The sequence below is a fragment of the Dothidotthia symphoricarpi genome (assembly GCF_010015815.1).
Source record: "Dothidotthia symphoricarpi CBS 119687 unplaced genomic scaffold P153scaffold_22, whole genome shotgun sequence".
Taxonomy (NCBI): Eukaryota; Fungi; Ascomycota; class Dothideomycetes; order Pleosporales; family Dothidotthiaceae; genus Dothidotthia; species Dothidotthia symphoricarpi.
The window spans coordinates 305,740-328,863 of record NW_022985029.1 but is presented as its reverse complement, the minus strand read 5'-3'; the positions used below and the strand labels follow the sequence as shown (position 1 = coordinate 328,863).

General features: G+C 50.2%; 9 protein-coding genes across 9 annotated transcripts; 4 read left to right on the top strand and 5 right to left on the bottom strand.

The window, feature by feature from the left end:
• Positions 1–479: 479 nt before the first annotated feature.
• P153DRAFT_370628 (signal recognition particle, SRP19 subunit) lies at positions 480–1,360 on the bottom strand. Its single transcript, XM_033669083.1, has 2 exons — positions 1,225–1,360; positions 480–1,172 (listed from the first exon to the last, which is right to left on the bottom strand). The coding sequence occupies exons 1-2, from the start codon at positions 1,296–1,298 to the stop codon at positions 491–493; spliced, it is 756 nt and encodes a 251-aa protein (XP_033519105.1). The 5' UTR covers positions 1,299–1,360; the 3' UTR covers positions 480–490.
• A 1,559-nt stretch (positions 1,361–2,919) lies between these two features.
• Positions 2,920–5,251, top strand: P153DRAFT_125708 (PLP-dependent transferase). Its single transcript, XM_033662010.1, has 6 exons — positions 2,920–3,487; positions 3,537–3,886; positions 4,068–4,538; positions 4,594–4,672; positions 4,722–5,050; positions 5,108–5,251. Exons 1-5 carry the CDS (start codon positions 3,088–3,090, stop codon positions 4,904–4,906), a joined length of 1,485 nt encoding a protein of 494 aa, XP_033519104.1. The 5' UTR covers positions 2,920–3,087; the 3' UTR covers positions 4,907–5,050; positions 5,108–5,251.
• A 3,960-nt stretch (positions 5,252–9,211) lies between these two features.
• On the top strand, positions 9,212–11,399 carry P153DRAFT_379327 (kinase-like protein; the record flags this gene model as incomplete). Its single annotated transcript, XM_033669857.1, has 5 exons — positions 9,212–9,991; positions 10,023–10,104; positions 10,155–10,965; positions 11,012–11,108; positions 11,157–11,399. The coding sequence occupies 5 exons, from the start codon at positions 9,212–9,214 to the stop codon at positions 11,397–11,399; spliced, it is 2,013 nt and encodes a 670-aa protein (XP_033519103.1).
• Positions 11,400–12,152: 753 nt separating this feature from the next.
• P153DRAFT_349881 (Mis12-domain-containing protein) lies at positions 12,153–13,612 on the top strand. Its single transcript, XM_033666268.1, has 3 exons — positions 12,153–12,265; positions 12,321–12,659; positions 12,727–13,612. Exons 1-3 carry the CDS (start codon positions 12,203–12,205, stop codon positions 13,432–13,434), a joined length of 1,110 nt encoding a protein of 369 aa, XP_033519102.1. The 5' UTR covers positions 12,153–12,202; the 3' UTR covers positions 13,435–13,612.
• Positions 13,613–13,790: 178 nt separating this feature from the next.
• Positions 13,791–14,785, top strand: P153DRAFT_349878 (Prefoldin, subunit 4). The gene is made up of 4 exons (XM_033666267.1): positions 13,791–13,879; positions 13,941–14,069; positions 14,138–14,205; positions 14,312–14,785. The coding sequence occupies exons 1-4, from the start codon at positions 13,865–13,867 to the stop codon at positions 14,502–14,504; spliced, it is 405 nt and encodes a 134-aa protein (XP_033519101.1). The 5' UTR covers positions 13,791–13,864; the 3' UTR covers positions 14,505–14,785.
• A 702-nt stretch (positions 14,786–15,487) lies between these two features.
• Positions 15,488–16,316, bottom strand: P153DRAFT_400795 (uncharacterized protein; the record flags this gene model as incomplete). The annotated part of the gene is made up of 2 exons (XM_033671852.1): positions 15,488–16,169; positions 16,219–16,316. 2 exons carry the CDS (start codon positions 16,314–16,316, stop codon positions 15,488–15,490), a joined length of 780 nt encoding a protein of 259 aa, XP_033519100.1.
• A 582-nt stretch (positions 16,317–16,898) lies between these two features.
• P153DRAFT_301489 (uncharacterized protein) lies at positions 16,899–19,252 on the bottom strand (the record flags this gene model as incomplete). Its single annotated transcript, XM_033664384.1, has 3 exons — positions 16,899–17,513; positions 17,590–17,652; positions 18,323–19,252. 3 exons carry the CDS (start codon positions 19,250–19,252, stop codon positions 16,899–16,901), a joined length of 1,608 nt encoding a protein of 535 aa, XP_033519099.1.
• Positions 19,253–19,896: 644 nt separating this feature from the next.
• P153DRAFT_370621 (uncharacterized protein) lies at positions 19,897–21,154 on the bottom strand. The gene is made up of 2 exons (XM_033669082.1): positions 20,536–21,154; positions 19,897–20,476 (listed from the first exon to the last, which is right to left on the bottom strand). The coding sequence occupies exons 1-2, from the start codon at positions 20,788–20,790 to the stop codon at positions 20,075–20,077; spliced, it is 657 nt and encodes a 218-aa protein (XP_033519098.1). The 5' UTR covers positions 20,791–21,154; the 3' UTR covers positions 19,897–20,074.
• Positions 21,155–21,630: 476 nt separating this feature from the next.
• Positions 21,631–23,030, bottom strand: P153DRAFT_370620 (uncharacterized protein). The gene is made up of 2 exons (XM_033669081.1): positions 22,198–23,030; positions 21,631–22,118 (listed from the first exon to the last, which is right to left on the bottom strand). The coding sequence occupies exons 1-2, from the start codon at positions 22,794–22,796 to the stop codon at positions 21,923–21,925; spliced, it is 795 nt and encodes a 264-aa protein (XP_033519097.1). The 5' UTR covers positions 22,797–23,030; the 3' UTR covers positions 21,631–21,922.
• Between the last annotated feature and the right edge of the window lie 94 nt (positions 23,031–23,124).

The following is a 23,124-nucleotide window of genomic DNA, read 5'->3' as shown; positions in this document are numbered from 1 at the left end:
AGATAGGCGATGTAAGCACTAGCTGTGTACCTCAGTCTCTAGCTGTACAACGCCGATGACGAAAAGTCTTGACAAGTCAACGAGGAAACTGGGAAACTGGAGCGGTGAACATGCCGCACGACTCAATGACAAGGTAGGTACCAAACCCTGTTGCAGGCTCAATTAGGCGCCTCTGAGGTAAAGAAATATACATCAATGAGGAGCGAGTATGAAGTCTGACTTGCTCATCAACAAGGTCGGCACGACGACAATAAAAACTGCTGGAGGCTGTTGATGATATTGATTTGATGTTTTACTGTATGTGTAATTTCAAGGCGCTTGTAGCGATCCACCACTTTTGTAGGTGGCGAGGCGTGTAGTAGGGTGCCCTGCGTATGGCGAAATGCTCCCGTGTGGCGTAGTTGCAGGAGACATAATGCAGTATCCCGGTCCACGTGCATGTACCACCGATAAGTAACATTGGTGAGAGGTAGCGGTTTCCTCGTATCTCTTACTTCTTTTTCTTGTCCTTCTTCTTTTTGCCTTCTGTCCCACTGCTAGCACCACTAGCACCTCCAATTTCCCCCTGCATCTCAGCCATCATGTCTTGCAAGAAGTTCTCTGAGACACCACCTCCAGTGAGGGCGGGCGAGTGTAGAGGTAGAATTTTATTCAGCTTCCAGCCCTTTGGTGTGGCGGGCTCTGGCATCTCCTTTGGCATTGGCAGGCCTGCAATGGGCAATCTGAATGGCGTCGTCTTTGATGTTGGGTTGGCCTTTAGGTATTGTGATATGATGATGTAGAGATGGTGCTTGTTCTTGATGTCATCGTCCGTCAGCTTGCCGTCTTGCTTCAGGAGAACACGGACTCTCCCGGGGTTCGCCCAGTCCTTGGGATGCGTCTTGTCCGGCTCGAATACGGTTCTCAAGCCCAGGTTCGCTGCTGCATCTGCCATTTCCCGTGCAAGGGGGTTCTCGACTGCGAGTTCCATGCCCACTCGACGTCCCTCGGCCCTCGTGCGCGACTTGTCAAAGTATATGGGGTACAAACATTGGTAGTGCTTGGACTGGTCGCGGTCGGTGGATGTCTTGATGGCGGGCGACTGGGGCTGGAGCAGCTGCGAGGGCATGGATGAGCTGGGAGCGACCGACGAGCTGGGGATGTTGGAAGGTCGAATCAGGGACTGGAAGTCACTGTTCTCTTGTTATTCGCCTATTTGTTGCATTTCCTTGCAGAAGCCCTTACTCGACGTCCATCTCAGAAGGCTCACTATCCTCCTCCGGCTCGCTCTCGCTTACTTCCTCAATTCTCGGATTCATGGTGACGGCTATGGCTCAGTTTCGAGCACTGACAAGAAAGGCGCAGCTTTGCAATTGCTAGCTATCGCAGTCTGAACCTCTGAGTCTCCAGTCTTCGTGGTTCGATGTGGGGTTCTTGGCGCCCGTGCACAGTCGGCGCCAGCACGGCCCGAGCATACCAGCCAGCGATTGCGAGCTCACAACGGCCCGAGGAACGACATGATCGCTTCAAGCAAGCCTGGCGAGCCGCTTACCACCTCTCACCTCCAACCTGAACCCGTGCACTATTATGGCTCGTCGCACCTGCATTTTCTTTCGTTTGTGCCAAGTCCACCTGAACGCCCTCGATGACTCATGATCCTGTCCCGTGCTCTAGAACCCTCCGGATCAGACGCCAATCCAGCATAATCTGCTTCCAGTTGCCTCCATGCCTTATCTCCCTAATGCTAGAGATGATGGCTTGCAGAGCATGCCCTTGGCGGCCCCCAAGTCCAAATCCTGAATTCACAAGCCAGCATCCACGTGGCCATCCGCCTATCTCGACCATTTGTCAAACGGCAAAGCCGTGCATCATGGCGTTTTCAGGCAGTCGGTTGTACGGAACATCGAGATCCTGGTTTGGTGACAAGTGGCCGGCCGTCCATCATCCAACTTGAGCACTACTAGTCAACATCCAAGACCAACTAAAGGAAACACGGTGGCCCCACGTCAGTATAAAGCAAGCAAAACCACCACTAGCCGACAAGAGTTACTTCGTTGAAGACCGCGCGATCACATCAGTAACCGGTTGCATGACAGGCATGCTTCAATAGGCTGTTGTCTACACGGAAAGATGACCCACTTGCGTCTTCTGTTTCTCCGTTCCATGTCATATTGCGGCTCTCCAACGTATCAAAAAATAGAAGTGATGTTAAGATCCCGTTACACAACATATCCGGATGCCTACGTCGCTCAGGAACCGCTCGCATAGAATTGCAGTTCGCTTAAGTTAAGCTTCGGCTCTGTCTCTACTCCCATTCGACCGTGTGGCACGGGTTTGGTTGGCCGAGCCACTAACGTCCGATTTCAGGACGGACATTGGAGGAGATAGTCGTCTCGTTTAAGTATACGTCGGCATCTCTCCAACGCCCTCCCGCCATTCTTTCGGCGCTCACTACGTTTAAAGGCACCGAGGCAGATGCGCGATTGTGGTTCTAGTATATCATGGAATCGGCGCCTCTTCCGGCTGCTCGTACCGGTTCCATTACGTCCCAGCCAATAATGAATACTCCAATCCCACACCAACGTCGGCGAACCAGGAGAAGAGCACATGCCGAAGTTGCTGGCCAATCAAGTGTCCCCTTTGTAAGCCTTCCCTCACCATTACACAGCCGTCGTCGTACAGCCTCACTCTTTCACCGCATGTGTCCAAGCTCGACACCATTCTCACTAGGTGGAGCGCCAAGCTATCAACGACGTTTGGAAGGAAGGTGAACGTCTGAACTAACAACTTCCGAACGGTCCGTGGGAACAACAGCTCGGGTTGCCGAGACCCCAAAGGTTGATATATTGACCCATTGTTTCCCGCTTGTACGAACGCACCTTGCCACGAAACCCACCCCTTGATCGCTTTGTTTTCCGCTTATATCATCGCCCCAATCGTAAGACATATGCACCGGAAGTTCATCTCATCAGGCCATATCGCCGAGTTGCTTTTACACTGGGTGTAATTGCCTAATCAACGACGTCATCTCACAAAATACTCTCCTTAATACTATACACTCTCTGATTTGCTTCCATCCAGACGTTCGTCAAATATTTTTGCTTCAACATGGCTCCCGGGATCATATCTAACCCAAGCCCTCGAAGCACCAGTCCTCCGGCCTTTAGCATCGCTAAAGCCGTGAAAAACTTTCTATTCAACCGGAGCATCAGGGCTCCTCCGCTACGTGTACTCAGGGGGACAGCTGGAGCCAACAACAACAACATCAGCAACAACACATATCATCTTGAGGATGGAACTCAGATCTACAACGCCTCCGGTGGTGCTGCTGTAACCTGTATTGGGCATTACAACAAACGAGTCGAGGACGCTATAGTCAAGCAAATACGTCTGGGACTCAGCTACGTTCCTTCCGGAGCATTCTATCCTGATGTCGCCGAAGATTTGGCACGCGATCTGATCGCTTCCACCGATGGCAAGATGAGCAGAGCTGTCTTCTACAGTTCAGGTATGTGTTTTACTCGCACAATGCCCACTTCTCGCTCATCACAGAATAGGCTCCGAAGCATCGGAGGCAGCAATGAAACTCTGCGTCCAGTATCATGCTAAAGAGAAGCAAAGTCCTGAGCTGACTCGCACTCTTTTCATTGCTCGAGAACGCTCATACCACGGAGCAACACTTGGAGCCCTCGCTATCAGTGGAATGCCTACACGAAAGGATATCTATCAACATGTTCTCCCCGCGAATGTACACACAATATCTCCATGCAACCCTTACCGGCACCGCTACGAAGAGGAATCAGATGCGCAATACGTTGACCGCCTGAAGGAAGAACTTGAACAAAAGATCCTGAAACTTGGTGAAAAGAACGTCGCTGGTTTTATTGCGGAACCAGTGGTAGGAGCAGTAAATACTACCTTCCCTTTCCCTCCATCAGTACCCTTGCAAATTCCTCGATCCTGGGATGTTAGTTCGGGAACCTCCAGTATTGCAACAAACACAATCAGCTACATTCGAGCTCGATCTACCAGCTTCTTATCATGCGTTGCTTTTCTACTCAGCAAGATTTTGCTAACTATCCGAACAGGCACTCGGCTGTGTCCCTGCACTACCCGGCTATCTTAAGGCTATGCGCAAAGTCTGCGACAAATATGGCATCCTCCTCATCCTCGACGAGGTGATGTGTGGCATGGGCCGCACCTCCAGTGGCAACCTACACGCTTGGCAAGACGTAGGTGAAGGGGCAGTCCCCGACATCCAGATCATCGGCAAAGGACTCGCGGGCGGCTTCCAAGCCATATCGGGCATGCTCGTTGGCAAGCCAATTGTCGACGCTTTCATAAACGGGCCCGGTAGCGGCGCGTTTTCTCATGGCCACACGTTCCAGAACTTTCCCGTTGCATGTGCGGCGGCGCTGGAGGTGCAGAAGATTGTACGCGAAGAGAAATTGCTGCAGAATGTTTCGCAGAAGGGAGAGGTGCTTTCTGAGAAGCTGAAGCGAAGACTTGGAGGACACAGAAATGTTGGGGATATTCGTGGCAAGGGTCTCTTCTGGGGAGTAAGTATTTTGCATCCTGCATGCTAATATGAGGAACCGTCTGACGTCGGGGCAGATCGAATTCGTCCAAAACAAAGAGACCAAGGAATCATTCAATTCCAAGGACATGGTGGCCTGGAACATGTCTCAGAAGGGTAGGTCATAGATTGCTTCTCTCAGTGGCTGTGCTGACGTTTTTCACAGGACTCACGCGTGCTTATGGCATCTTCGTCTACCCCGGATCAGGCTCTGTCGACGGCGACAAGGGAGAACACATCATCATTGCCCCAGCGTACAACATCACAGACGCTGAAGTCGATCTCATTGTCGAGCGCGTCGCCAACCTGATCGAAGACTTCTTTGATGGTTATATCCCGTCGCCGTTATAACCCGGTCGATCGACGCTTTCCATCGCATTGGGCACACGCAGGAGAACTGCTACGGAGTATAGCATTTTGTTACCTTTCGGTTTGGTGGTTTTTTGCATTCGGCATATGTACCTGCATCTGGGATCGGCTGTTTGAACAAACTATGTATGTACGAGAATCTTTGAGCGAGCATTGCATATGAAAGGTAATTGTTGGGATAAGTGTTCGAGCCTCGCCCACACGCTCTCCCACATCTTGAGCTGGTCTCTGTGTTTGCTGGCTCGCCTACCATAGTGCTCACAACTATATGATGCGACTGATATCTTCTTGCGCTTCTACTGCATAGTATGCATGTTGTGTGTGTTGTGTGAGTCGTGACTCGTCGGTGCAAGTAAATTTGCGTTAGATATGAATGTAACTCGCGATACCTTCCATAGCATTTTCACATTTATCAAAGGCATCGAGTCATGTCTCGCTGTTCGTCTGCGTTGCTTGATCTCGGACAATCGACGTCTTTGATAACCTTCCCTGGTGCAAACACGAAAACTATCATGTAGACACTCGTGACGCTACATACCCTGCATGCTCTAGTAGTTAGCTGAGTGGATGCTAGAGGCAGCTCGGTTGGATAACCCGAGCCAGTTCTCTCACGTCTAAAGTAATAAGACGTTAGAGCCTGAGAGAAGAAACAAGTTACAAGTTCTCAACGGGGTGTGAAGCTCCTGCAGCTGGAAGAGATCCAGCATCAATTCTCTGTGACGATGAAGAAACAAACGAAATAGACAAGAAAGGCTAGACACGGTAGAATCTTGGTGAATAGATATGTGCGGAACCCATGCATTTGGCATACGTACGTGAGCGACGCAAAAACGATCCTTTAGTGAGTACCACAGGGTCGCCAGGCGATTTTGAGGATTTCGTAATGATGGGGGCTGGCAGATCCTCATAATCGTCTGGCGACCCTATGGTAGAATCAGCATCTTCTTTGCATGGAGACATATATGGAAAACATACATGTCTTTGCCCATGTAGTTACCACTATGCTTTCCCTGTTCAGGGCCTTGCTTACTCTGCTTCTGCGTGTGTGTGAGTGTGGGCGTATCAGTGTTCAGTTCAAGGTCCCCGAGACGGGATAATTGCTTTCCGTCATCCTGCTTTCACAGCACAAATACTGCACGATGCCTGTCTTTTTCTCGCCGAGCAAAGCAAACAGACACGAAGACTGTGACAGATCAGGTGTCTGCGACCTTTACGAGGCAGCCCCTCGACTATCTCAAGAGTTGTGTTTTCAAAGATATATGAAAGTTTGTGGGCCCAGATGGTTGTATTTCTCCGTAGATTGCTGTTTCAGGAAGTAGAGCACCCGGCTCATCGCTTGGTCGTTTCATGGAGATCTTCATATAGGCAGGGCCTTCATATTAGGACCGCCACACCAAATGGCGCTTTCTACAAGATATGAGTTTGCTCGATGTTGTTGACTTCGCATGGTTGGATGTTTTGTAGATGGTCGTTGTGGGGGCCTATCCGACGTTCGAGCTGTCTGAAGCACCTGCTCGTGTACTAGTGGTGTCTCATTCTGATGTTTGTCGAGATTGCTCGACCTTGAGCGGGTCGACCCAGTCCAACGGTGGCTTCGTGGTGTTACAGTGGGAGTTGAAACGCACTTTGAGGATCTACAAGCGTTTCAGGGTTCTAATTAGAAACGCAGCATACTGAGTCCCCGCATGATGATCCTACTTTTGAAGAAGAAAGAACAGGGAATGAGAGATTAAGGAAGTTGAGAACATAAGTGTCTGACGAGCCATTGAGTAAGGCGCTTTGTTTATGTGTAGGCTGCAAGAATCAAGCCGAGAACCACCATTTTGAAACATGAGAGAATGAGATCAAGCGCGTCCTGAAAGCTGCACGTACACATGTCCAAAGATGTAGAGGAAAGCTCGTCGCCTATCTCTGCGAGGTCACTGTCATGCAGATGGGCGAGACACTTTTGGAATCCTCGTGTCGCGTGTCACAGAAAAGGCAATATCGTACGCCGTTATCTGCTTTAGGGGGGTTGTAATGGAGGAGGTTGAGAATGACAACTACGGCGATGATGATGGATAGAAGACGGAGAATGAAGAAAGTGAGCGAGGTGATATGAGGAAATCTGCAACGCCATCCCTTGCCCATGCTCTCTCATATGGTGGTCGCAGGACATGTGTTCGTAAAGACCAACACTTCGAGTATGCTTCATCTGCTGCATGAACTCCTCCAGATTTCAGCTGAGACTCTGTTACTTTAAGCAGGCAAAAGTTCTTGCGGGCCCATAGCCTGCCTGGTATAACGTGTTCGCATCTTAGTCTGCTCTCTTGTATCCTGCTTTCGCGTCGTCCTTTTCGTCTTACAAACTTTTTACTCTGTTTCCTTCCTGGTGGTTGATCTTGGCGTTGCATGTTGCATCTTCATACTCTCAGGCGATCATGATGCTCTAGCTTTCATCACCAGTGCAGCTCTTTAAGCTATCCCTTCGTCCTGCCATCCTGATTCTTCATGCTATCCTCCTATGTGATGTGGTGCGTTATATCGGAACTTTTTTATCTGGGTCTTGGAAAGTATGAGATACACAAGGTAGTGGAACTCTGACAATATCAGTTTTATAATAGTCAGACTCGCTGTGTGCTGGTATTATCACGAGTCCGTTCTGTCTCCCCAAGTAAGAGCAGTGGTAAAGCCAATCAGCTCCCCATGATGACCATATCAGAAGTCGAAAAGATTGTGAGTTTACCTGATGTATTTGGATCTCACGATATTTGCTCTGGCAAGTTTCGATTACTGCTGGTGTTGCGCGCTTACGCGTTCTTGGGAGAAACCACGTAGAACCAGTTCTCTTATATATTCATCGTGATACGCGTATAAATATATCATTCCTCATACGAACAATCTCGGTCTTTCAGTATATTCCACCTCTTGGGTCCGAATATATTACCTCGTGTTCGGTCGTGGACTGGTGTGGATACTCCACGAACCGGGAGCAGTTCGCGGGACAAGTGCTTGGCGCGTGGCGCGTGCAGATGCAGACGCAGTGTGGGTGGATAGATGTTGAGCTATGACGTTATTGGATACTGTATGGAAAGGTGTGCACAAGGCAGGCGGCTACGAGATGTTGCCGGACGGCGTGGACACGATGAGCGAGTTTGTTGGACAGATTTATTGAGTGTTGGGATGGCGTGTGGAAAGTACTCGATGGTGTTCGAAAGTTGACATGACTCTAGATGTTCGGAGTAAACACCGTCATCTCACCCAGCGAGCTTGGGCGCATACCTGAGAACAGTACTGTAGTGACTTATTTCCAAGCAGTGAGGCAAGAGTATTTAAGACGTCTGTCCTACGAGCTCGCTATGTCAACAGTGTGGGAGATTGCCGTGAGAGTGGCTCCAACTCTGGCAAATACGGCTCGGCTCGACTCACACACGAAGTCGGCTCGAGTCTTTGTATAGCGGCGCATGTTCGGGCCATGGACCTGTGCGTGCTTTCGCACAGCCTGAAAGTGTCTCAAACCTAGATGACTCTGCGACACGATTGGAGCCAGGGCTTCGTGTCTAAATCAACCAGGCAGACTTCAAGAAGCCTCAGCCTCTGTGAAAGTGGAGTTCAAGGCACAGGCAGAGATGAGAACGCGTCTTTGCCACCGCGGACATGTAGAGAACACGCCAGTGGACGAATGACATGCAGTGCAGAGAGTCTCCTTACGCAAGCAGTCCAGGACTGAGGGATGAGTAGGGACACACCAGCGACAATGCAAGGCCTATGCTACTGTGCCGTCGGGCTTTGCAGTTTCTTTCTGGCAATGTGCAACGGTGGTGCTTGAAGGGCAAATCACAAACGGCGTGCAGGAAAGAATGGACGTGGGCTTGGTGCTAGAGCCTTTCTGGCGTTGTCACGGCGGCGCGAATGACGAACCAAGACCAGTGATGCACACGGACCCTCTCACCACAAGAGTGATACAAGCCTTTGCTCTCTCCATGACAACTCGGCCGCGAAACCCCAACCGCCCGGGCACGATCGAAGACCATCCTTCCACGATTCTCTTAGCACTGCCAGCGTCTTCTGCCTGCTCTCGGAACTGGCTTACGTGACGAGAGAGGCGTCTTGGGCACGATTCTCCGCATCGCCGCGATAACGGACGGCTCGGTTCTGCCGCGATCCAACGGCGACAGCCCGCAGAAGCCAGAACTGCGCACTGCCATCGACAGGAATCATTCAATTCCGTGTCGATAGGCCGCTTGGCGGACGTGCTTCATCGCTCACCTGCCCAGGGAAAGAGCGTCTCGACATCAGCCTTCAGACATGTCGACACCCTCGACAGCCACGGCGACGCTCCCGGCTCACCATCATATCTATTCCCATCATCCGGTTTATCAGCCAGCGCTCTCGAACTACAACGGCTACGGTGGCGCCTCAAATTCAGACATGCGTCGAGCCACGACAACCCTCGAAAGACAACCACAGCAACTGCCGCCCATGGCGCAGGCCCCCGCCCACGCTATGAACGCGCACGCACAGGAGTCGAGCAATCGACGACCGAAGACAGACTGGAACGATTTCTACAAGAACGGTCTCCCGAAGGAAGTCATTGTGATAGACGAAGACGAGCCCGACGACAGCGGTTTACCCGTCACGCGCCAACCAGCGCTCACACGGACCGCGACAAACGGTTCCGCGCGCCACACAGACAAAAAGCGAAAGACGACCGCATCGACCGCCTACGACCCTGTCTACAACCAGCAGACGTCGTACTCGACCACGCAGACGCCTTACTACGACACGCCCAACCATTCTGCATCCATAGACAGAACAACGTCCGCGCTCAACACAACCGCCGCCACATCGTTAGGATCTCAGGCTAGCAATGGACAGCACGCCTCAGATCTCGATAATAGCGCCATCGGCCAGAAGCGAAAACGCACCCGTGCAGCGGCGCAAGACGAGGCCAAGGAAGCGAAGAAGAGAGAACTCGACCACGACGATGACCCCTTCAGCCTTTACCAGCCACCGCCCAACCCGGTCATCAAAGCGAAGGAGGTCTATGTGCAGGTTGTTGCGGATGTACGACTCCCCTCGCTCATCGTTTCTGCGCTTGCATACTGATTTACCCTAGAAGTCGTACACGAAAGATCAGAAAGTCGACGACGAAGACGGCCACTACATTGTAGTACCAGAGGCCGACCTCACCGAGCGATGTATGCGCATTCGATACCCTAAGTCGCTTTCATTGCTAATAATGACGCAGATCAAATCCTCAAGCTGCTGGGCCAAGGAACATTTGGCAAGGTCGTCGAGGCTTGGGACAAGAGAAAGGGTACCAAGTGTGCCATCAAAGTCATTCGATCAGTGCCCAAATACCGCGATGCTAGCCGTATCGAGCTAAGGGTTCTCTCAACGTTGGCCTCCAACGACAAGCATAACGTCAACCGGTGTATCCACTTACGAGACTGCTTCGACTTCCGGAACCACATCTGCATTGTTACGGATCTCTATGGGCAGAGTGTGTTCGACTTCCTCAAGTCAAACACGTTTGTACCTTTCCCAAGCTCGCACATTCAGAAGTTTGCAAAGCAACTCTTCACCAGTGTCGCCTTCTTACACGACCTGAACCTCATCCATACCGATCTCAAGCCTGAGAACATCCTTCTGGTTAACAACAACTACCAAACATTCACATACAACCGGACAGTACCCTCATCATCGACGACTGTCAGTCGTCAGGCTCGACATCGCAGAGTTCTCCTCGATCCTGAAATCAGATTGATTGACTTTGGATCGGCCACATTCAACGAGGAGTACCACTCCTCAGTTGTATCAACACGCCATTACCGGGCGCCAGAGATCATTCTCAATCTTGGTTGGAGCTTCCCCTGCGATATCTGGAGTATTGGATGCATTTTGGTCGAATTCTTCACTGGCGATGCTTTGTTCCAGACTCACGACAACCTGGAGCATTTGGCTATGATGGAGTCTGTCTGCGGTGGCAAGATCGACCGGGATCTTGTACGGGCCGTCTACAAGCAGGACCGAGGGTCGTCACGAAACGCTGCCAATTCGTAAGTATTCACTGTTTCTACTTGTAGGCCATGCTGACGTTTCTAGTGCTGCAAGATATTTCAAAAACTACAAATTAGATTATCCAAACGCAGAAACCAACAAGGCATCGAAGAAGTACGTTAAGGCGATGAAGAAGCTACAGGTACGTTGGTCCTCCTTATGGCCTTTCAACCATGTCTGACGGGTCCAGGAAACAATACCAGGACACACCGACTTCAACAGGCAGTTCCTCGATCTCCTAAGGAGGATATTTGTCTACGATCCCAAGAAGCGGATAACGGCCAAAGAGGCACTACAACATCCATGGTTCAAGGAATCTCTCATGGATGACGGTACCGAGGCGCATAAGATCCGACTGGAGAGAGAAAAGAAGGCTCGCCGACAAGAGGAGGAACGTCGGTACCGACAGGATCGACAGGACCGAGGCTACTGAGTAATGTTCGCGTCGACGTCTCCGTTCGGACGTCTTGGAACAGTCTCCTAGTACTATTGTGTCAGTCGAAGAACTTCGCCGCCCGAGGTGGACTATTGTTTTGTTTCACATCTACTGCATTTACGACAGCGACATGACACATGGAGCACACATGGGTCTCACATGGCTTATTGGCGTTCAGAGTCAATGTTATCTTGGTTTACAAATATCTCATCTCTATTAGCGAGCGAGCTTGCAAGCGGAAGCAAAAGCACAAAGCACCCGTTTTTGGCGTTAGCGCGTTTCTGAGAGACACCCAAAGCGACATACCACTATGTACGTGTGTATGGTTATGGATAGGTAGAAGGCAGTGATGGAGGTTGAATTGAAATGTGGGCTCTTTACAGGGGCTTGCATCAGGCATCTGCACGGCTTGCAGCGTTGTATATCGTGTCTCAGAGCGGAACGCTTGGGACTGTATCGAGTATCACAATATTTGAGTAGTTAATATCTACCACCGAAGAGACGAGGCTTTGCCGTCTCAACAACACAATATCTGTTTATATTGAGTGCGAGTGAGTGGAATAGTTAACATATAGCTGCTCTTTTTGGACGACCTCAACCCGCCAAGAAGCGGCACGAGAAAGGTTGCAAATTGCTGTAGTCGAGTGAGTTTGCGCTAAGGATCCGTTCGACCAGTAAGGTTCGAACAGGGTTCCGTGCGCTAAACACGTCCAGGCGCGTCGCAGGAAGCTCGAAGTTCGAGTCGCGATCGCGATAACAAAGGTGACCCCGCGACAACAAACCGTAAACATTTCAACGAGATGGCTAGCGCAAAACAGCAGGAGAATCTGCTTCTTACAGAGCACTTCACATGGCCGCCTATCGTATGTGTACCAATTGCTATGTGAATTCGACTCTTCGCTAACCAAAGTACCCCAGTCCCTCATCGACGACATAATCAACGCCGTAAACGAAGTCCTCTACCGCTGCACCGATACCTTTGAACAGGGCTTGTCTTCAGCAGATCCCGCCTTACTCGGATTCGCTGACCGCTATGCTGCTGAGAATCGTACACCGGAGAAGGACGATGATGGGTCAAACTCATTCCCCGAGGCAAAATTGGAGATTGAGGAAGGTGTACTCAAGCTGGAGACGCTGATGGAGAATGCGGTGGACAAAAACTTCGACAAATTGGAGATTTGGACACTCAGGAATGTACTGTGCTTGCCAAGGGGAGAGGAGGAATTGGGGAGATGGGTCAGGTTGGGCCACTATGAAGTGAGTTGCGCTCCAGAAATGAAGCACTACACGCCAAGTTACAAGTGGCAGGGTTGACATGAAGCAGAACCTCCAGATCCCACCCAAAGACTCCCAACTCACACCAGAAGCCCTCTATGCGCTCCGCCGGAAACTCGTCGAAACGCAGAAACTCAACACCGCCCTCGTCGCAGAGAAGAAGCGCAATGAGGCGCAGATAGCGAGACTGCGATCGTTGTTACAACCTACTGTGGCTCCAAAGCTTGAGACGTCTCCCAATGGGCATTCGGAACAAACCCCCGCCTCCTTCGCCTTCTTGACACATACACCTGCCGCGCAGTCTCTGGGCATACAACCCCTCCCCCAGACCTCAAATACTACTTCCACAACTACGCAACCCCTCACAACACACACGACATTCACAACCTCGCAACTACCCTATCTTCGCCAGCTTCTCGAAGGTTTGCAGCCACACCTCGCGACGACCAGTCTACCGAGTACTGGGAAGCAGGGCGAGACAGAAGAGCTAGCACGCGAAAGGCGGGTGTATGTCGAGAGTCAGAGTAAGAGAATATTGGAGAAGAGGGGCGTGGATACAAGGGACGGGGTGGAGGGAATCTTCGAGGGGACAAGGGTGAGGAGTGACGAGGTTAGAGGGCTGGAGAGCGTGGTTGGAGCGATGGCGTGGGGAAGGAAGGTTGACGGTGTGAAGAAAGAGGACGATGAAGTAAAGATAGAGAATGGGGATGGGGACGGGAGTGAGGATGCAGAAGGGGAAGCTATGGATACGAGCTGATCTGAAAGAGTAAACAGGGTTGGAGTTAGCTTTTTGCTGTTACTTGAACGGAGTTTCTGGAACAAAGGTTTGGGATGATACCATGCGTGGTGGGGATTAGCGTATTGAAGTATGCGCGAGACTTGGATTGAATAGATTCGTGTCATAGCGGAGAAGGAGAACTTGCCCATCGGACAACAATGTTAAGGGTGATATCTCTTGATAATCGTGTACCGTCCCGGCGAAGTAGAGACATCGAAAGGAATCTTGAACGTCGTACCTTCCACAACTCGAAGTTATCGATGTCTTGGCATCCGCCCACATCGCAAATCGGCAATCGTGACCGAAACTTCCATCACCAGCGCCAAGACCATCACAACTTGTAATAGCCAAACCACTAAGCCACAAACTTTTATCTCCTCACAGATTCTACACATCGGTAAACACCAAAATGCAGCGCCGTATGGTCCGTTTCCCGACCTTCTCATCTACAGAGGAATTACGCTAGTGCTAACCAAACCGACCAGCTCACAAAAGAGGAAGAGGGCGGCAACGAGGACATGGAAGTCCGCCGTGAAGACCAAGAGAAGATCAACCGCTTTTCGAGTCTGCATCAGAAAGAGACGGGGCTGGAGGAGGAATTGAGATCGAAGATTGTAAGCACGATGAAAGACGACTGAGCGTTAGTTAGTAGTTTTCGACTTCAGCTAACTTTGAGGTGTAGAAGGAGAAGGAGGATCTTGAGGAGGTTTCGGGAGAGCTGGAACTCGTGGATGAGGAGGAGAAAGTACCGTGAGTTATATCCTAACTTTATATTGCGTGAGTTGCAAGGAGCATGAGGAGCGTGAAGACCGAAGTATGTGTGAGTCAGGGAGTAATTGGAATTAACGGGAAACAGGTATCAGGTTGGCGATTGCTTCATTTCGCTGCCGCAGCCGCAGGTTCTTGAGCTGCTGGAGGCTACGACGGAGACGATTGATGAAGAGGTCGGGGTGCTGAAGGAGAAACTTGAGAAGGTCCAGGAAGAGATGGGAGAGCTGAAGAAGGCACTGTATGGGAGGTTTGGAAGGAGTATCAATTTGGAGACTTGAGTATAATGGTGCATGTGTGGCAATAGATCGGGTGTGGAATCGAGTTGAGATACTGAAGGCCTTGCATGATCTCTCTGAGCGGAGTATTTCTGACATGGTGCAGTCAGTTGATAAGTGTCACGGCTGCAAGATATATCCTGCAGCGAAACTGATGCTCCAATGGCCAAACTTTCCTTGTAACTATGTATCTTTCAAGTCTACAGAGTGCAACTCACATACAATACGTATGATAACCTTGAACTCTTTCCAGGGTTCAAGCGGCCAAATACTCCCCCGTCGACTTCCTCTCTTAAATCTTCTTTCATTCATTACTTCAGACTACAATCGAAGATGGGCAGTCAAATGGCTGGCCAGTTCACACATCCATTACCAGTACAACCTGCCCTCTATATTCAAGCGCGCATGAACTAGCTCATAGGTTACTAAGCTAAGCTGAGATGAATTGTCTGCGTTTGCTAGTGCTCAATCATGCACTTAACTGGAGCCGCATAGTGTAACAAATGCTCAAACGCCTGAGCTACTTGCTGCGAGGGGATGCGGAGTGTTTCTGGGGCTGAGATATGATGTAAAGAATGTACTAGATAGAGTATAGGATAGAGTGAGTGTATGTGGCAGGTGGGCGGGTATAGAGTGGTATTAGACAGGACGACAAGCATTATAAAGGACTTGGAGCAGACACAAAAGCTATTGAGAAGAACAGGGTTGAAGATATGACATTGCTTGTTTCTAGGACACACATTAAAGAACTACCATTGTAGTTGCCCCAACATCGTATTGTTCCCTAAAGATTTTGCTTGTGGCTAAAACGCAACCGCGTCCTATGTCCCATCTCAAGCCAATGTACTGGAGACTGAGCAAATTGAGAGTCATTCCAATATGATACGGTGTAACATGGGTTGGTATGCGACGTCTAAGTAGTCGGAACGGTTAGTAAGAGCAACAGCGATAATACACTCTACACGTACTAATCTTTGTGGCTGCGATCAGTAACTGAACTTGGTCTTGTAGCAGGGCTTGTCGAAACGAGTGTGTTCGTGGTAGTTGCAGGTATTAAGGCAGTGGGCAAATACGTGGAGGCCCTGATCTTTTAATCCATTGCTGAGTTGAGGACCAATATCTACCAACAGGTCTTCCAGAAATTCGCGAGGAAGGCTAGGGTCACGTATATTTGCGAACTTGCGATCCCAGAGATGTATAGTCAAGTCTCGACATAGCGTCCTATGCAGAGATTCCTTTGTGGATATGGGATATATGTAGCTAGCAAAGTCTACACGTAGTATGTCCCTCGATATGGAAACCTCTGAGATGGCATCAATAGTAGCGTCTTTGAAATCTAGTGACAGGAGAAAATCTCCGAGCTTATAGCAGTCAACCAGTCTGGACCATTCGTTATTGTACTCAATATTGTTTTTTTCGTACGTATCGTTGTTTTTGCTGCTGTAGACCTTTCCGCTGTAGACCTTTCCGCTGTAGAGCCATTTGGCGTAGAGGTGGAACGCTTCCGGCTTCGCCTCAGGGAGCTTGACGATTCGTTCCAGATTCTCTTTCCACTCCTTACTAAGCGCGCTTTTGAAGAATTCTGAGTCAGTGGTGAGCAAGCATTCGTGGACGCTAAACCTGGACTCCGTATGGCCGACGAAGACAGTAATGGGAGTAGAGTCAATCCTAGTGAGAAGTATTAGCTGGAGTACGCTAGAACCCCCATTCAACTCACAATAGGCCGCTGTTAAATAAGTGCCGCGTCTTTTTCTGGGCTGGGGAGTTGCTCATACTGTTGCTGCCGCGCTTGTTAAGGTTCTCGCTCCCAGCCATAGTAAGTGCTCGTGGTGGTTGCGAGGTGGAGGCTAGAGAAAGAAAGGGTTGGAGGCACCGTAAGGAGAGTATGTGTAGTGTGCGTGCGCTCGAAAAACGTATTGGTCGGCTCTGACATAATCAAAGTGAAAATGAGAGTGAAAGTGAAAGTGCAGGTGGTCTAATAAATTCGACCGATTTCTCGGAAAGGGAAGGCAACAGTGGCATTCTAGCTTAGTGGACTCATTTGGACACAAGAGTAACGTATGATGTGCACTGATTGAATTTGACAGACTGACTTCGTCTTGTTATGTGAGAACAGACTGCTACGATAAACGAAGGAGCCGTCAGGAACGGCGACTGCTAGCGTAGTCTGCTAACAAGTACAAGAAATTGCAAATGCCAAACATCCCCCCACCCAAGCATCTCCCAAGCCTTAAGATTGTTTCTGCAGTCTTGTCGAACTGAATGTCTAGAGATGTACGGTGATTGAGAAGATAGTTCCTCTGAAACTCTGCAGTGTTCTATGATAACAGGGTCAGCATAATAATGAAGTACAATGCAGGTATATGGCCCTCACCAAAGTTTCATGATACTGCATCCTCAAGGTTGAAATGCGGGCCTGGTCTTGTAGCATGGCTTGTCCGGTCCGTGGTCATGGTACTTGCACGTGTCTTTGGAATCGAACGCTTCCCCGAGGCTTTGTAGTTCCAAGCCCGGCCCTAGAAATGACCCAACGCACCTGATGATATCGCGAGAGAACGCTGCTGACATTTCCTTGTCCTGACCCCAGCAATGGCGACTCCTGCACTTGACGAATACGTCAACAGCAAGTTTGCGGTGTGCAGACTGCTTTGAAGAGTGAGAATAGATGCGCCTCAAAAGTTGGTAAGGAATTTGCTGGTGGACTACCATTATATTGATCAAGAAATCAATCGCTGCGTCCTTGAAGTCGTCATCTTGAAGGATGTGACCCAAAGCATAGATATCACACCAGCGGCTCCACTCTATCAAGTTAGTCGCTGCCTGACCTGTCTCACTTGCCTCAAGCGTGAGAAAGAGTTTTGCCGTATAAACCCATTTCACCCAGATAGGGAATGTTTCGGCTTTGATGTTTGGCACTATCACAAAGCGATCCTGATCCCCTTCCAGTTGTTCCAGGATGTTTTCAAAGAAGCGGGAGTTCGAGCGAAGCAGCTTCTCGTGCACATAGAACGCCTTCTTGGATTGGTCAACGTCAATCCTGATAGGAATAGAGTCGATGCTGACATAATTAGCATTGTGAATCAGAAACGTAATTGCAGTCTACTTGCTCAGGGCCTTGTTCAATCGAATGACATGCCTTCTTCTGAGGTGGCTCAGCCGAGGCATCGTTGTTGATGGAATTCATGTTGGATAACAGACGCTTGGGGTTGGCCATGCGAAGATCAAGGCTGGGCTGACTACCTGTAGTAGCTTGGTCGGCGGGGCTCGTAGCCGGCGTACTCGCAGTGGCTTCGCCAGCATCGCACTCAACAGACATGTCGTCTATGGAACAGGGATTCTGGCGGCCCCTAATCAAAAGTACTGTCTCGATATCCCAGTTGAGGGTCAGGTTGAAGGAGTGAGAGTTGGGGGATGCGCAGCGGGGTGAGATCATTGAAGATGACTTGAGAATTGTCAAGACGACAGTGAGAGAGAGAAGCAGATAAGGAGTGCTCCTATGACGTCCAGTCCACACATCAACCACAGACGACAACACCAGAGAAGCTGTACAGCACCATAAAAGTTATACTGACGTGTTAAAACATATACTACAGAATCGTGAAGCTTACTAACGACAGGTTACTATATGAGAAGCAGACCTTTGGGGTATACACATGCCACCGACTTTTACTCGCCATCACATCGCTACGCTGGACGTACTAAACGACAAAGAGATGATGAAACGCTGATGCCGATGAAAAAGAGCTTATATAAAACAGTGAAGAAGAAGGAGAAAGACAAATTGGAAGAAAGAAGAAAATCACTTGCCGTTGCCGTTAAACACCTGCCATATCAACCTCATGTCCATCAAGAAAGTCGGCTTCTTCAAAGTCACTCGCACACCCAGCAGCCATTCTGCCTTCGACAAGTCCACTACTCCCTAGATCCATATCGACATCGACACTCCTATCCCCAACCAGTCTTCTCCTCGACTTAGGCTGCGCAAACAATCTGACGGGCGGTAGCATATCAGGCGGTGTTTCCGACATTGGCGAGACGGGCTCATCCTCATCGCTCGAGGAGAATTTTGTCGGTACGGAAAAGAAGAAATTGGGGTTTAGTGTCTCGTTTTCGTCTTGCCACGATCGTTTCGACGGGTTTGCAGGATTTGGTCTTAGCGATGTAGTCTCATAACCTGGATCGGCAGAACTGCGATTCGAGAAAGGCTGTGTAAAAGTTTCGGCAGGGAACGGGAACATGTTCACAGATCGTTGGCCACACGAGTCTGTACCAGCGTAAAGATGAATGTTCGTGGTTGGTTGTTCCGCGTATCCACCAATCTTATGCAGGCCGCAGAAGGGCAGCAGCTCCCTTTGGTGGTGGAAAGCATCTTCCACAGGGTCTCGCGGTGGCTTGACCTCGAGCCCCGTGTTCCGTGCACTGAACATGGATGTCGCAAAGGCTGTGTGCAGTGATGGCAACACAGCCATCTTTTGTGTCTTGTAGCCCTCAGATACGCTCTTTCGGACCCTCATACCGACGCTGAGCAGGTCGGTTTGCACCTGTCCCGGCACGGCAGGTGCGAGGCTGTCTCGTTGCTGGTGTTGTTGTTGGGTGGCCCTAGCGTGTTGTTGCGGTCGGGTTGTCGGAAGCTGGTCCCCCCGCAGATCGTCGGCCTCGTCGAAGTCGGCTCGTGCAAAGAAGCTGGTAATGGACGACTGGAACTGTCTCTTATTACGGTGTTGCTCGGTCGCTGTGTGTGAAGTGCACATGTGCATGGTCGAGGGGAGAGAGTGACGGAGTGTTGGGTGGAGTAGTGCGAGCTGATATGGTGGGCTATTATGGTCCGTTGCTTGGAGGGGACGTTTCTGATGCGACCAACAGGGCGCACTGGCCAGGTTTATGGGAGCTAGAGACAGGGATATTGTAATCAATCTTCTGTGAAATGGGCAGACAGAATGCACCTCAGCAGTGGGTGAGGAAGAGAAGGAAAGGGAAGAAAAGCGAGTTGATGATGATGGCGATCCAGTGCGGAGGAGGCGTGTTGATCACTCGTGGTCTCGACGTCTCGACGCGAAAAATCGGTAGACTATTCCGACGCGTTCATCGGCAGTCGAGTGCTCATTAATAGTAACGCGCCGGCAGTGTCTGAAGTCCACGACTCAACGCTGAAACCACCTCAGCAGCTGTCTCACGAACATCTTCTGACTAAGAACAATCGTGCGAGTTCTAGTGCCCGTCGCGCTTTCTATGTTTGATGTTTCACGATCCGACAAACAGCTGCTGGTTGACACTCGCGAGCATCACATTCCCATGCTCCTGTCTGCGACAACCGTTGGTTAATATGGACCCATGAAATGTGACGTTACATACGTGTTCATGGATTTGTAGTATACATGACAACGGTGGAGACTTGCTCGAAAAGAATAGTATTAGCTAGACGACACGATTCGATCGTTCCTTCCATATCGGACCATATCCCGTATCTCAAATAGCGTTCATGAAACCCAACGCCAATACGCACCAAGTCGTTCACGCCTCGAGACGTCCTCCAGACTCATCATGCCTCCAACCACTAATCAGCTTGCCCTCCCTCACAAGCTCATCTCCGTCTTCTCACCCCCTTCCACAGAAGCCACCTCTTCCTTCCTCGCCTGTCTGCTTACCCACTTATCCGCCAACCAAGTGACCATCGTAATCACCATGCTCAAACCCAACAACAAAAACACTATCAGCGTCCCATACAACGCAAACTTGCTCTCGTTACACAGGCTGCCGAAGTTCGAATTGCCCACATTCGACGATACGGCAATGTCTTGCTTGAGCGGCTTCCCGTTCTTGTACTTGCAGGTCCAGGTCTGGATGGTCTCGAACTCAGGAGCATTGTTGTTGAGGATATGGGCCCAGATGACGGTGATAAGGGCGAGGATCATAGAAGGCAGAGTTGTAGCAAGGGATAGGAGCGCGCGGAGGGTATATTTTTGACGGAGGGCGAACTGCAGAGTGTGAGAATTTGCTCTTTAACACTAGAAGATAGAGGGCAGGCTATTCTTACCTTGGGCACCAGAGACATGACGAGAAAAGCTCCAGAGAATACAAGCGTTACTACAGATGAAGCGACGAGGCCTTTCGTGCCTTGGGTATCGAAATGCTGTGGCCACATCGGTAACCACCATGGGTTGGAGGTTTGTTGCTTCTTGAACACATCGAGAGTGTGCGCCGAAGTTCCCAGAATGGCAATACTGAGCACAACAACGAGGCCGGTGAAGACGGCTTGCGCCAGGTGGAACGGGGCTGGGTTGATCTTCATCTTGTTTTTGTGTATGTTTTCGAACGTATCGTCTGGATTGTGGGTCGTTTTCAAGATACAGATATGATAGAGAGTAACGATAGCAGGCTGAAGAGATCAAAGACCGTGGATATAAAGTAGGCGCACAGCACCAAGCCCTGGTTCGAAATGAAGGACACGAAAACGAAACGAAGAATAGACAACACCTGGTTCTTTGCCGGCAAGATGTCGAATTATGAGGGGATACCAGGCCTTTAAAACGGCTGGGTCGCATGTGTGTTTCAAGAGTTCATTGCGCTGCCATGCATCCACACTTCCCAAAATAGACTACGAGATAGAAGGTAGGGGAGTAAAGCAGGGCTAATTTACCTTACCGCTGTGCCTGGCAGGGTGAAGACGTTTTTCTGCATATGGAGATATTGCTGGTGTTCCGAGCGCGTAGGATGCGTATTAACAACTGAAACAGCCAATGGTATGCCTGTAAGAGGTGTAGATCTGCCAAGGGTAGTAGTTGACATGACTTCTCGATGACTGGAGGTGAAGGCGGTCATTCGTCAGAGGAGTTGATGAAAATGTGCACCCAAGCACTACGGCTTGCCCATCGTTCCGTTCGGCACAACTAGCGCTGATCAAAGCTGACCAACGAGAGATAGCAGAGGACAAAATGCATGTCTTCCACAATCTGGAACTCAAGATGCTTGTTCGGCGCTTCGAAGGTCGTGTTGGTGTAGATGATTGGGAGAGGTGCGGGCGCTTGCATCGCGCGACGATTGGCCGATAAAGCTCAAACAACAGAACCATCCTAAAGAGGAGCACCACGACACAGGGAAAAGTAACGATGCATGCTGCATCGTCAACGCCTTCGATTTGATGAGTCTCAAGAAACTGCTGAAATCCGGAGCATAAGCAATAAATAAAATGTGGTAGTGGAAACGAAAGACGTCAGTGCGCTCCATTCCCTGGTAGTACAAATTATGTATAAATGTCAGCAACGCCTCATAATGCACTGCATGCCTAAGCAGGAGCAAAGCGCTTGTCTGACGTTTCATCAATACAGTCAAAACCACAAACGCCCATTTAGTTCAGCGATAGCCCCTGTCTACCCATCCATCCATCTCTGCAACGCCACAGCCGAACAGATGCATCGTTCACGCTATGAAAGTTGACCCGTGAGACCACTTCCAAAGCCCCATTTCCGTCTCCCCGAGCTCTTTGGTTCCTTTGATTTGCCCTTCTTCGCTGCTTCCAGAGGGTGGTCCATTTCCCACTTCTCGTCAGCCTTGAAGGCGGACACCGCTTGTTCGAGATTGTAACCCGCTTGCTCTAGGTACATAAGGGCAACATCATATCTATGTTGAGGGGCAATGATCGCCGTGGTTAGCCTTGTTCCTGCGAGTGAAGTAATCTGTCGTGAGGTAGTGCGCTTACTCGGCAAGTTTACATCCCACCATGAATTTCCTCAACTTAGTCTTCTTGATCTCTTCCTCTTCGCCTTCTAATGGCCGCGGACTCAGGCTGACTCCGCCCTTGTAATGCTCTCCCGGTATGAGAATAGTCCTCCGCGCCGCTAGAAGATGGTCTGCATACAAGTTGTTTGTACGGCGCAGTGCATTGGCAGGTACTCCATATCGTACAGACAAGGAGAGTATCGAGTCGTTGTTCGGATCGATAAAGTGCAAAACATCAGGCGCATTTTCAGCGTTCGCCTCCGACTTCTCAGATAAGGGCTGCAGGGAGTTGTGCGCTGCATATGGCGGTAGTTCCTCGTCTCCTTGCCCCTCAATCAGTGGCGAATACGTGGGAGGGTCACGTAGTCCTTGCGCCGGAAGCGAGGATGGGCCAGTAGATATCTGGCAGTAAGGACAGTAGTTCGCGAACCGAGGATTATCTGTCAAGCATCGAGCACAGATGGCACGGCCGCAGCAATCGAGGCGGCGCTCAAACTGAGTTGGCTTCTCTGTCTTCTCGTCGTAGGTCGGCGGAATAGAGGATAGCAACGTAGCGCAAGTGCAGCAGGCTTCAGACATGATGAGAAGTTGTGGAAATGAAGAAGAAAGCACTAGAAAAGAGAAGGTGAGTAGGAGACAGCGGGAGGCGAAAGGCAAAGGCGAGAGATACACGTCATGATCGAGACAGTTAGTGACTCGCGAGTGCACGTGAAGTCGCGATAAGGGTGTCGTGATGTAGAACGAATCACCCGTCACAAGAACATGGAAAGCTGTACGTGAAGAACGCAGTCTCTACTCTTCACGCGTTCTGACATGATGGTCGTCGTCGCATGGTCCAAGTCCAGCACGCGTCGCAGGAAGCCAGGGACAGCGCCAAGCACTCGCTAGCGAACCCACGTCAATATCG